We start from the raw sequence: 14,048 nt of genomic DNA, 5'->3' as shown, positions 1-14,048 counted from the left end.
ATGATGGGCTCTGGAGTATTTCTCTCTTCTTCTGTTGTTTTTCTCAACTTCTCAAACGTCTGTGGTTTGGTTCGTATTGGCAATCCAATTTAGTCTGGAGTCCTTGGAGACCTATTTCTTTTTGTGGCCAGTGATTTGTTAATGGTTGGTTTGCTCCAGCCCGTGGCTAGTTCATTCATAGATTTAGAGCTGTAATGAATTCTGCTTGGAGGGTATTAACGTTGATAGTGGACAATCACTGGGCTGTCCAGAGGAAAGCAACATTCAGTGATGACAGGACCACTGGCCCTTGGGGACCACAGCCCTTCTCTCTCATTAGACAAAGACAGAGGTGTCACTTTAAACACACTAGAGGGATTGGAAAGGGAATGAGTAGACATTTGGACTGTTGCTGCTCTTGAGTGGGTATCTGTCTTGACAAGAAAAGCAATGTTTTTTAAAGCCCATTTATTTCTCACTCACTGCTGATTCTAGGCCAAGCCACCAGAAGAGACAAGGGTTCTCCTCAGTGGTGGAGATTAGTTGGAAAGGTTTCAGTAGTAGGAGACCTGTAGTATTTGTTTTTGGAGGAGACAACAATCTCATTTAATTGTTTGGTTTGATATATCCCCTTGACACCCTCTTCCAGGGCTCTTGAAAAAGAAAATAGGGGGCCTTTTGTTTGATCTTTTTGGTGTGTGTAGCATGTACTGATTCAGGGGTACAAACTGAGTAGGTATCCCCCTTTCCGTTTCCCTACTCCACAACTCTCATGAGGAGGAGCAAGTAGTTGTGGTGTTTGTTGGGTGCCGCTCATTGTTCCTGCGGTAATGATAAAGCAACACAAACATCCCCTGAACAATATCTCTTTGGAAGCTGCCAATAACACAGCCATGGCTAAGCCTTTACCATTTGCAGCAATAAACAAGCACACATCAACCCACCCAATGACCTCCTGAAACAATGGGGTTTGTTGTCATGAAATACCCATCATTAGTGTTGGCTAGCAATAAACTGGTCCTAGTCGTTCAGGATATTGAGATCACAAACTAGTGGGGAGTATCCCCTGGTGTGGCCTAGTACCACTGTCCTATCCAGCAGACAAGGTCAGGGTCAGAGGGAGGAATAAGGGACAGACAAGTTTCATTATTTGATCAAAATTGAACCAGGTCTTTTTATGAAATTATTTCAAATAATGTTTTTGATTTGAAAAAATGATACTGTACTTGAATTGTTCTTGCTCTTAAACCACATAATATTTGCTCAATGCTAATGGATAGTGACATACAAGTAGACCACATACATTTTGTTATATGAATGGCCCGTGAATCTGTAAACGGTCATTATTATTTTCGCTCTCTGTTTTTATAGCATGTCTATGCAGGCCTTACAGATCATGAGCCAAACCAGCATGCAATGGCATCTTTGATTTCTGCCTTAAAGCTTCCATCAGATAAAAGACTGTTCTATTTTGTATTTATGATCCCATTAGACAGAACACCTGTCTCTGTAACGTTCCTATTGGTTCCTGCCCTACTAGCAGTGCTCTGTCACCAGTGTTTTATATGAGAGCATGCATTACAGGACTGCACCCGTAAAACCAGCAGCTGTCACTTTATCCACTCAAAGCCCCCCGTATATCTACTTTGCTTCAAATATGAGCTAGATTTGATGAATACCTAGAAATCTCTTCATATAATACAACTTCTCAGTATTTACGGTGTCTATCAAGTTTTGCTATTGTTTGCTTGTGATTCACAGTCATGTAATTTGACTCAAGATTCATTGCTAGTCCAAACATATTTTGTCTCACTCAGTTGAACATATTGGAATCGGTTGTTATTTTTCACTTCCAATTGTCCAGTCTTGTTTTGTTTGGATTTGGTTTCTACTGTGTAGACTATATTTAGATGGTTTGTGCTGCTGAGTAAAATATGCAGTGATGACCAGCACATGAATCCCATGCATTTAATCATAACAAAATATGAAGGCAGAGAGTATAGTAACTGGAACCATTGACACAAATAGATCTTTCCTGGGTGATTAAGCCATTGTTATTTTGACAAACAGTAGAATTGAGAGTGGCTAGAGAAATGATTAATGCATATGACATATGAATGAATACAGTACAGCAGGCTATCTGGCTTCCTTTGTTGTTTCCTCAGTGCATTTTATAATGGATATACTGTTCAGTTCCTCAGAATTTATTTTAAAACGTTTCTTCCGATTTGCCTTGGCTGTCAGAATCGTCAGTGTTTGACAGCTGGCACAGATCAGGACATTGTGTTGCATTACGCCAATGTGTGGCATTAGAAAACACAACAAGCATTTCTGGCTAATTTTATTACAAAACAGGAATAGCCCCCATAATGTGCAACAGTAATTACGTTTAGAGCAGTGTGCCCAGCTCTCTTAGTGATGAATGAGAGACATTGACCATGGTCTGCTAGTTTAAAAATCGCCATTAGCCTATGCTACTTAGGTCCAGAACATTTCCCATTTTATGCTCCTAATCTGCCTTGCAACTGCAATCTTCATTTGTTTTAATTGGGCTTGAGGACGTTTTTTTAAAATACACAAAGACAATAAACATGTTCCCGTAAGTGTTGCAAATCAGAATTGTGTTTTTTTCCACACAGTTAAATTGTTATGGAGAGAGTTGAAACGGTGGGGTGGAGCTGCCATTCTAGCCTGCAAAATAACTTCAAATGGTGCCTGGTCCTCCATTTTCAACTAATGGGCTTATTTCTGCATCCTCTGTCAATCTCTCCTTGGGGAATATGTACTCTCATTTCAAAAAGCTTTTCTTTTCCGTTACATTGTAAAGCCACACTATGGAGCACAGATTTCAAATGTTAATATCAAGCACTGTGACGACTTACTGATGTCCCCCTCCAACCCTCTAAACAGGAAATATTATTCCTGGATCCTCAGGAACTATTTGGAAATACGCTAGTGTTTGTTCAGTTAGAATTTACTGAATCTCATTCAAGTTTATGAAGCAAAATGAAAGAGTGAATTATCGGTTTCACTTCTTTAATTCTTGCTTATATGATCTTGAGATAGTCTGTCCTTCACAATCAATTGTTTGTTTGTTGATTTATTTATTTGTTTACAGTGTTTGTGCACGTAGGTTATTACCTCAGTAATTCAGTGTCAGACTCATACCCAGCATCATGATCCATTACGTTTCCTATTTAGGCCTTATGGTTGCTGTGTCCCATGTGTGTAGTAATAGAGGCATCATTAGTATAGGGGTTAACCTCCTGGGACCATTAGGTGGTTATTGTCAGATTTATGGTGTGTTGTGTAGTGGTATGTCCCTTAAACAAGACTGCCAACATGTTTTAAAATGGTGGATGCTGTTGGCAATTCTACACAATTGCTGTGTTTATGGATTATGGATATTATGTTTGGGGATTTTGTACTTTTATATTCCCTTGACTGTGATAAAAAAGACTTCACTTCACAGACACCATCACTACTCTTCCAGCTGTCCCTTGCACCATAAAAACTTGCACAATGACAAATGTTTACGGTCTGACATTGTCCAGAAAATTAGGAAGCATTCCGGGGGCATGAAAATTGTCTGCTGTGCATTCCTATTCTGTGTAAAGTAATCTCTCCTTGGCTTTGTTGAGAAAATGAGTTGTTCGTCCCAGATGCCTCCACTCATAGCCCTGAGTTACTGTTTGATTTCCTGGGTAGGTTCAGGAGCCTTTGTTGGAGGACGGGGGCTCTAGTTCCAGTGCCAGTTAGCAGGGACCATTTCATTACTTTTGCTGTGACCTCAATTAGCATGGATCCCAGGGAATGACTTCCCATTGGACACCAGAGTACCTGGTGTGAAGCTGGGCTCAGTAGCAGAGAGCGACACCGCTTTAAGGAGAGAGTGCATTTTACTCCTGGTATCATAGCCACATAAAGTTTTTAGTTGTTACTTAGTTCCAAGTTAAAGTTCTATTATGTCTAACAGACTTGTTTGTGAAAACTTTCCAAAATATCCATCAGAATTGTAATATAAGTTTTTGCATTGAAAAACTACAACTACAACAACTTTTGTTTGTTAATTTTGTCTTTGTGCAAATAACAACAATGTAACAAAAGGGAAATTTTAAGATTTGATAAAAGTATGAATATACTAGTCTACCCGCTTTCTGAGAAACACCATTTTCTCCCACACAATAAGAAGGCCTTTCTGAAAAGGACTACGATCATATTGTTAGTAATATCCCACGTCCAACTGGTAGAATGTATGTATAAAAAAGAAGAATCCACCCTTCATGCCCTTCACGGTTTCACACTCAGGCAGAGAGAGCAGAGCAGAGGCCTGGGGAGTCAATATGTCAGCGTTTATGGATGCCCCGCAGAGCTGCACAGGGCTGTCAGGCCTCTATTCATGCTCTAATGGCCCCCTGAGGAGTTTGTCTCTCTGGGCTGAAAGGGCCGGGAGGCCCAGTGGACGCCCTGTTGTTGAAGGTGAGCGTGTGCTCTCATGGACGCGCTGCGCCTTCATCCATATGACAAGAGCCATAAAAGAGCATAGCTTTTCGCTGCTTCTCCCTCTCTTCTCTCCTTTCTCCACTCCTCGTTATTTTTTGCCCGACCCCAAAAAAAGAAAATGGGGCTAATTGTTTGTTGTGAGAACCAAAGATTACAGAGCCTCATGTCTTTCTTCCTCCCCTTGCCTTTTTCTCCTGTTCACTCTCTCCTTTCTAAGGAATGTGATTCTATCCCAGAGCAGAGAAAAGACAAGTATCGGAATTGTCCTTTGGAATGTAGATCGGAGGGAAAATAGACACATTTTTGACAGTGGCAATGAGACACAAGAAAACACTTGAAGGTCGCATTTTTGGTTGGATGTGAGGCTCAGCTTTAGTCCTAAATGAATGAGGAGGTGGTTATAGTGAGTAGCTATGGGTCTCTAGATCATAGTACTCTTGTGGTATGAGATGTACAGTGATGCGAAGGATCTTTTCCCACTTACTTTTGAGTCTCTCGGGAGACACCTGCCCTTTGTCCTAAACCACCTGTTAAGCAGTGGACAGAACTGATTGTACGGTTTGAGAGAAGAGGGGAAGATCAATGTGATGTAATTTAAGTATATTTATACAGTCAGAGCTTGGTTGAGCGTCCATTGTTGACTCTCAACCACACTCATAATCTAAATTGTGCAATAGTGTAACTGTACTTTTTTCATTTAGAGTAGTTACTTTTGTTTATTGCAAGCTGATAACAGTAGCCATACTAGTGGCTGTTGATCATCAACTCTAGATTCAATTTGTGACAAATGCCAAGCCAGGCTCTGAAAAGGTCACTGGTACCTGGGGAGATGATGATCATTCAAGTTGATTTCAGCATATTAACATTAGGTAGGTACATCCTTGCCATATTCTCATGTTGGAGCTGTTTTCTGGTTGGCGACTGAGGTAACTAACAGAGAAGATTCTTTATGAATTATTCTGCTAAATTAACCATTGAGTTTTTTATTTTGGTCTCTGGCTCATTGTCTTGCTGAGTGGGTAGTTCCTCTTGATGCTTGTTTTCATGGAGTACTATAAGGTTTGTTTTCATATAGTACTCTATGAAAACAAACCTTATAGTACTATAAGGTTTATTTTCATGGAGTACTATAAGGTTTATTTTCATGGAGTACTGTAAGGTTTCTTTTCATGGAGTACTGTAAGGTTTGTTTTCATGGAGTACTATAAGGTTTATTTTCATGGAGTACTATAAGGTTTATTTTCATGGAGTACTGTAAGGTTTGTTTTCATGGAGTACTGTAAGGTTTGTTTTCATGGAGTACTGTAAGGTTTGTTTTCATGGAGTACTATAAGGTTTGTTATCATGGAGTACTGTAAGGTTTGTTTTCATGGAGTACTATAAAGTTTGTTATCATGGAGTACTATAAGGTTTGTTTTCATGGAGTACTATAAGGTTTGTTTTCATGGAGTACTATAAGGTTTGTTTTCATGGAGTACTATAAGGTTTGTTTTCATGGAGTACTATAAGGTTTGTTTTCATGGAGTACTATAAGGTTTGTTTTCATGGAGTACTATAAGGTTTGTTTTCATGGAGTACTATAAGGTTTGTTTTCATGGAGTACTATAAGGTTTCTATGTTAAATCCATCCTCCAGTAGGACAACTGAATCATCTCCTATGGCTCTCCTAACTTGGCAACACTGAGGGACACACAGGGTAGTGCATTGAGGAGAAATACTGCCCCATTCTCTGAAAAATTGAAATGGAGAAGTTGTCAGCTATTTGATGTTGCTGCATGATCCCCCACCCCTGAAAACATCCCTCCTCTCCAGTATGTGGGGTTGAATCCCATGCAGTCTTGGTGACAGGAAGAGATGTTTATATTCAGGCCTGGAGCAGGAGACAGCCGAGAGACAGATGGATGTCAGAGATAGCAGATCCCATCTCAGACATTTGCTACTTATCACAGGGCCTGTTTGCATAATTAGGCCTTTTGATATTCCTCCCCTCCGACTGACAAATAGTATAATTGCAACATCAACTACGACAAAAGGCATGCATAAAATAAACAAGCAAACATAAGTAGAGAGAAAAGATGGGATGTTATTTTCGTCCTGTGAGAATGAATGAAAAAAAGACTACCAGTAAACAAAATGTGCTGTCAGTCACAGTCAACTGGTGTGACTGGCTGCTCTGAGGCTGGTCCTGTGAATGCCTGCAGAACACTGAGCGTGAGGCCTGATTGTAATTATGCTGGAACTAATATGCTTTTCAAAATTAGCCATTATGAGCTAATGCTGCACTGCCAAAGCCCTGTCTGTTTTTGTCCCTCTGTCTTGGGTAGTTTGGAAAGGTATAGCTGTTATTGAGGCCATTGGTTCTGGTATCAGAAACACCCTGCATGGGGCAGGGAGGAGGATACACACCATAGTGTTGAGCTAATACTGACTCAGAGGCAATCTGAGAGACGAAGAATGATGCTTCCACCCCATGTGTCATCATGGAGGCTTCTTAATCACCTGTTATCATGAAATACCTCACAGGTTTAACATGCATAGTACAAGTATCAATTTCTGACCTATGTTTTCAATATTTTACCTAAATATTCACTGACACAATGTTGATGTGATTATATTGGTTCAAATTTGACCATATTAGACATCTTGGCATTGAGGAATGTTGTGTTGCCATGTTGAAGCGTTACTATTAGCCTCCTGTGTTGTAGTGTTGCGGTGATCAGTTATAGCTGTGGGTATTGGAGAGTAGCTTACATTCCGTTTTTTGTGATCATTTTCTAGACTGTCATTGTATGTTTTCTCTGTCCCCTTCAGTGCTAATAGACATTGCTATTGTATGGCTTGTCGTTTATTATAGCATAATGTTCTTGTGGAGCATTGGAGCCAGCAGTCTTTATTGACTGTACAGCCTTGGACAGCAATCCATCTAAGGTCCATCTAAGCCATATTACCTCAGCCTCTCTCCCAGGGGGAAAAGAGAGAGTAGGGGCTCCTCAGAAGGAGGATGGGAGAAAGAGAAGAACAGAGTCCATAGGGTGAGCGGGCTGTCCGGGAGGGGGTTTGGAGAGGTTTGCATGATGAGTATTCCATCTGCCTGCAGTCTGAGCTCTGAGCAGACCGTGGGGTCAGCAGTGAGGAGCATCAGGAGAGAGGGAGGACCGTCTTTAAACCTCACACTAAACTCACCGCTAAACTATTAACCAACTGCTCAGCTTCTCAGAGACAAGACCCCTGTTGTTGGTTGTGTTCTGACCTGAGTTGACATTCTGTCTGACTATGGATATTGTTAGAAATAGTAGTACTTTGTGAAAAAGCTGTGATTTTGAGAGAGGTAACAGAGAGCTTAAACAATCTCTTTGGGAAACATATGGCGCCATTCATAAGTAAAGAGATTCAATTAAATTATGTCAGTAAAACAACTGGCTCTTCCGGTATAATATGTTTACTTGTTTCCCCTTTTTACTTGAAACATAAAAAAAAAAAAATCTGATTTAGAAGACCTCGTCAATACCTGGTTAATTTCTGTTTAAACAAAGCTGTATTTTTAAATCAATATTGAGCAGGCCCTCTGAGGGCCCTGAAGGAGGATACACGGCTGTCTAATCATACCCACTGGATGGTATACATAATTAGGCCCTAATTGCTATGATAACTGATGAGGCAAGGCACGAGTGCTTTATCAATATCCCCAGAACCTTCCAATGGAATTACAGCTGAGGCATTATACCCAAGTCTAATCAGGATGTACCTTATTGTTTTAAAGCAGCAAGAAGTGTTAGAGAATTGACCTCAACGCCCACAGGGATTGAGTTTATTCCAAGGTAGTAGGCTAATCATCCACCGTTTTGTCCTGTATCAACATTGACAGATTTGTAAACCAAGGAGACATGTGTTATTCAAATTCAAAAGCTTTGTTGTCTGGGAAACAGATAGTAAGTGTTTATTCTTCCATAATTTAGGGCGAGAGGCACTGCATCTATAAATATCAAACAACCATTAAATAAAAATATTTGGTGCAGAGCCCGGGAGCGTTACCGATAGATCACGGGCTCTGCACCAAATAGTTGGGGAGAAAGCGTTTCTCCACCAACTCTTTTGTTCTATAGACTATCTCTCGTTTTTTGTTCTTTACCCTTCTCTCCTTCTGGACTGTAAATGTATGATGCAATCCAGTCACAAGACCGGGGTTCAGTCCCCGTGTCTACCCTTCCTACTGCTCTCCTGCTCGCCTGTCTCCCCCTTTGTTTCCAGCTGTTTGAATAAAGTATAACATGTTAGACATATTTAAATGAAACGATGTGGATACTGTGTAATCCACCCAGTGTCATTATATTTCGACTTGTTTGTTTATGTAGATAGTCTTATGTTGTCTGCTGAAGGGTTTTACCTGAGAATAGGGTGGCCAGTAAAATATGTTAACCAGACAGCCATGCAACTCTGTGTTGCACCAACAATGAGAGGAACCATACAGTGCATTTAACTGAAATTCTGTTTCTGTCACAACCCATTTTGGTACATGTGGGGGCCCCAGTGTTGTTGATTAATCTTGGCATCCCGTTCAGAAAAATGTGGTCTGGATAGAGATGAGGTTTGCTTCTCACATCCCTGTTTCCCAAACTCACTACTAATAGGGCTGTTGACCTTCACCGAGAGCTTGCTGCTTGCTGCCTTTAGTTCATGCACACAAACAGACGTGTTGGCTGCGTGTGCCACGACACATGTCACTATAACCAGGGCTGAATGACAGGTGGCAGTACATACTCATTAGTCTTGTTTGTCATGCAGTTTGTTTGTAAATCCTTTGCAAAATGCTAACATTGGCGTATAGGGGGAGGATTCTGTTTTGAAATGTTTTAAGTACTGGCGAGCCTATATCCACTTACGCAACTTTTCATCCGATCACATAGATAAACAAAGGAAGAGAAATATGAGCAAAATAGAATAACTCAAGTAGAATTCTGTGGTGTCTGTTTGGTTTTAAACCGTTGAGCAGCCCTCCGCTCTGCCCGCATGCCCCCCGTAGGACACAGAGGTGACTTTGAAAAGTGATCTATAGACCGCTGTGCCGGTCTCAAGTGTTGTCACGGCGAGTTAGAGGCAAATCGCTATGCGCATCCTCATGAAAACCAACAAAGGGATATGCCATATATGTACATATTCAACATTGTATGTTCAAGGCTGTTCTCTGCAAAAGTGGGAGCCAGTGTTGGAGAATCAATCTTTATTAAAAAGGGTTAGACGAAAGAATTGATTTAATGAATGCGGCCTCATGTCCTGCGGCCGCATGTAATCCGCAGAGAATCGTTGAGCGTGAGCTCAGTGGGACAAAAAGACGTTCTCAGAAGACTCATCGAGTGGCCTGTAATGATAGTCTCCATATAATCCCATAATTCCTTGTTTAATTAAACTCCAGAGCCGGCCTTGAGACCCAGCCAGATTTGGTTGCTCTTTTATTCTCACAGTTGTTATTTGAAGGCTATTTGGCTTCAGTTTGTCTATGTGGTATGCTGAAACATTCGAGAGGGCTTTGTTGAACTGAGCTTAGTTGTGCCCATAGCCAATACAGGGGATTCACCTGGGCTAACTTTCAGAAGATCATTATGGTTGTCATTATAGTTGGGGAGAAAGCGTTTCTCCACAAACTCTTTTGTTCTATAGACTATCTCTCGTGTTTTGTTCTTTACCCTTCTCTCCTTCTGGACTGTAAATGTATGATGCAATCCAGCTAGGCCTAGAGCAACACTGGCGTGTCAATGTCTCAATGAGCACATTTGTGAAAATATGCATTTTATAACAGGAAATGAAAAGGGCCATGTAGTTTGAATAGACATGCAGAGGAGGTGAAAATGATGCAATTTCCTAAATTCAGTTCTAATGGTAATGTGCTGTGGTAATACGTATTCGCTGTCAGAAACATTCCTCTTGGCCAGGATTGGATGGCTTTGTGCAGTATCTATATTCCTCTGGCGAAAATGCAGCAGCTTAGTTGAATGCATAAAAGTACTGTAAGATATATTGTAATTCATTTATTGACAGCAGTATCATAGAAAGACAGAATATGGGACTGAATGGTTCTGGTGTGATATTGTTGTAGTGTTCTGTATATTCTGGCTGTACTGTTTTTTTTAGCAGCAGTGTGCCCTGGGCCATTGTGAGAGAATAGTGTGGTGAGGAACAGCAAGGTGGCCTGGGTAGATTAACCCTTCCATCCAGCGCCCCCTCCCCTCCTGCCCCCAACCGCCTGCGGCCCTCTGCCTCCAGCCTCTGGCGCCTCTCTCCCCCGCTCTCTCTCTCTCGCAGGCAGGTTTGGGTATCAAGGCTCTTATATACTGTATAAACATCCACAGATTAAGATAATATTTGCTCTGTTGTGCTCGGAGAGAGGGAAAGCTGTCATTTGAAGCTTCTTTGCAGCCTCTCCCCCTCAAGCGACCAAGCCTCTGATGTGGGTTGTGCCCCTAAACTACAAAAAGTGGCTTTTAGGGCTTGTATTGACCATTTCAGGGTTTCATCCATCCTTTTTATTAGGGCCGGGATGATACCAGTACCGCGATACTCGTTAGTATCGTGACAAGGAAACAAAGCACAAAGCTGATTTCACTTCTTTAGGAAAACAGCCCTAATGTTGGAAACAAAAATCATTATGTTGTCATCCAGAGTCACATTTATTTAGCCATGGAAAAAATATTGTGATACTGGTATTGTCACAGCCCTACTTTTTATTGCCTTTTTCAATGATTTAGGTTAATTAACAAAAAATGTTACTCATTGCTGTCAGAAGAGAGGCTTGAGGGTAAACACAGACACAGCAGCCCATCTGTAAATAGCACACCCAACTACCTCATGCCCATGTTGTTATAATTTTTTTTGCTCTTTTGCACACCAGTATCTCTACCTGCACATCATGATCTGCACATCTATCACTCCAGTTTTAATGCTAAATTGTAATTATTTCGCCACTATGGCCTATTTATTGCCTTGCCTCCCTAATCTTACTACATTTGCACACACTGTATATAGATTTTTCTTTTGTGTTTTTGACTGTACGTTTGTTTATCCCATGTGTAACTCTGTGTTGTTGTTTTTGTCGCACTGCTTTTCTTTATCTTGACCAGGTCGCAGTTGTAAATGAGAACTTGTTCTCAACTGGCCTACCTGGTTAAATAAAGGTTAAATAAAAAATAAATAAATAAAGACAACTGAGGAGATAAATAACTAACCAATAAAATGGACTTCCTTTCCATTGTTACTAAATTCCCTTGTATTATTTTAGTGCATTTCCTAGTATTAACTGAGCTGGCTCTTCCCCTCTTCTCCCTCTTCCCCTTTGGCCCAGGTAATCGTACAGACGAGGGTTCAGACGTGGAGTCGGAGCCGGACCTTCCCTTGAAGAGGAAGCAGCGTCGAAGCCGCACCACCTTCACAGCCGAGCAGCTGGAGGAGCTGGAGAAGGCCTTTGAGAGGACACACTACCCAGACATCTACACCAGGGAAGAGCTGGCCCAGAGGACCAAGCTCACTGAGGCCCGCGTACAGGTTAGTTAGACACACAAACAATCAACACACACTCTGTCATGGCTGCTGAGCATTATCCAGGTGTTTATCACACTAATCTAAAGCACTGTTTTCCTGTACAGTCATGGCCAAAAGTTTTGAGAATGACACAAATATAAATTTCCACACAGTTTGCTGCTTCACTGTCTTTAGATATTTTTGTCAGATGTTACTATGGAATACTGAATTATAATTACAAGCATTTCATAAGTGTCAAAGGCTTTTATTGACAATTACATGAGGTTGATGCAAAGAGTCAATATTTGCAGTGTTGACCCTTCTTTTTCAAGACCTCTGCAATCCCCCCTGGTATGCTGTCAATTAACTTCTGGCCCACATCCTGACTGATGGCAGCCCATTCTTGCATAATCAATGCTTGGAGTTTGTCAGAATTTGAATCCAGAATCCACCCACCTCTTGAGGATTGACCACAAGTTCTCAATGGGATTAAGGTCTGGGGAGTTTCCTGGCCTTAGACCCAAAATATCGATGTTTTGTTCCCCGAGCCACTTAGTTATCACTTATGCCTTATGGCAAGGTGCTCCATCATGCTGGAAAAGGCATTGTTCGTCACCAAACTGTTCCTGGATGGTTGGGAGAAGTTGCTCTCGGAGGATGTGTTGGTACCATTCTTTATTATGGCTGTGTTCTTAGGCAAAATTGTGAGTGAGCCCACTCCCTTGGCTGAGAAGCAACCCCACACATGAATGATCTCAGGATGCTTTACTGTTGGCATGACACAGGACTGATGGTAGCGCTCACCCAACAATCGGAAAGGGGATTCATCAGAGAAAATGACTTTACCCCAGTCCTCAGCAGTCCAATCCCTGTACCTTTTGCAGAATATCAGTCCCTGATGTCCCTGTCCCTGATGTTTTTCCTGGAGAGAAGTGGCTTCTTTGCTGCCCTTCTTGACACCAGGCCATCCTCCAAAAGTCTTCGCCTCACTGTGCATGCAGATGCACTCACACCTGCCTGCTGCCATTCCTGAGCAAGCTCTGTACTGGTGGTGCCCCGATTCCGCAGCTGAATCAACATTAGGAGACTGTTCTGGCGCTTGCTGGACTTTCTTGGGTGCCCTGAAGCCTTCTTCACAACAATTGAACCACTCTCCTTGAAGTTCTTGATGATGCGATAAATGGTTGATTTAGTTGCAATCTTACTGGCAGCAATATCCTTGCCTGTGAAGCCCTTTTTGTGCAAAGCAATGATGACTGCACGTGTTTCCTTGCAGGTAACCATGATTGACAGAGGAAGAACAATGATTCCATGCACCACCCTCCTTTTGAAGCTTCCAGTCTGTTATTCGAACTCAATCAACATGACAGAGTGATGTCCAGCCTTGTCCTCGTCAACACTCACACCTGTATTAACGAGTGAATCACTGACATGATGTCAGCTGGTCTTTTTGTGGCAGGGCTGAAATGCAGTGGAAATGTTTTTGGGGGATTCAGTTCATTTGTATGGCAAAGAGGGACTTTGCAATTAATTGCAATTCATCTGATCACTCTTCATAACATTCTGGAGTATATGCAAATTGCCATCATACAAACTGAGGCAACAGACTTTGTGAAAATTTATATTTGTGTCATTCTCAAAACTTTTGGCCACAACTGTACATGACAAACTTCAGTTTTTATATCCTGCTATAGTCTTACGAAATAATAAAAATCTACCCATCTACACAACTTACTCCACATTTTCAAAATAAAAAAATTACTACTACTAATAATAATAAAAGAAGGCATCTTGATTGCGTATGTCTTCACACCCCAGAGAAAAACTAACACTGTCATAGTTTTATTGGGGGGGACAATTATACAACTTTTAATGCCAACGACACCAGGATGGCTTTCCTAGAGGTGTTGAATCTGCTTTAAAATCGCAGGCAAAGTTTAATATAGCTTCCAATCAATGATTCCCATCCAAATGTACTGAGCTTGAACAATTTTGACAAAAGCAATGGATATACTGTATGTTGCCCTAAGAGTTGTGCAAAATTGGTATCATCTTAT

General features: G+C 41.3%; 1 protein-coding gene across 9 annotated transcripts in view; it reads left to right on the top strand.

Annotated features, from left to right (window-relative positions):
• LOC139535712 (paired box protein Pax-7-like) overlaps nucleotides 1-14,048 on the top strand; it is a 67,171-nt gene that overhangs the window by 15,593 nt on the left and 37,530 nt on the right. For 5 of the 9 annotated variants that reach the window (XM_071335418.1, XM_071335417.1, XM_071335422.1 and 2 more), the window contains exon 5: nucleotides 11,816-12,015. In XM_071335418.1, coding sequence (XP_071191519.1) covers nucleotides 11,816-12,015 — 200 coding nt within the window. The remainder of the gene's footprint in view (nucleotides 1-11,815; nucleotides 12,016-14,048) is intronic. The other 4 variants (XM_071335419.1, XM_071335423.1, XM_071335416.1 and 1 more) reach the window with 1 other exon arrangement.

The sequence above is a fragment of the Salvelinus alpinus genome, chromosome 12 (assembly GCF_045679555.1).
Source record: "Salvelinus alpinus chromosome 12, SLU_Salpinus.1, whole genome shotgun sequence".
Lineage (NCBI taxonomy): Eukaryota > Metazoa > Chordata > Actinopteri > Salmoniformes > Salmonidae > Salvelinus > Salvelinus alpinus.
The sequence above is the reverse complement of the archived record's forward strand: the minus strand, read 5'-3'. Positions and strand labels throughout refer to the sequence as shown.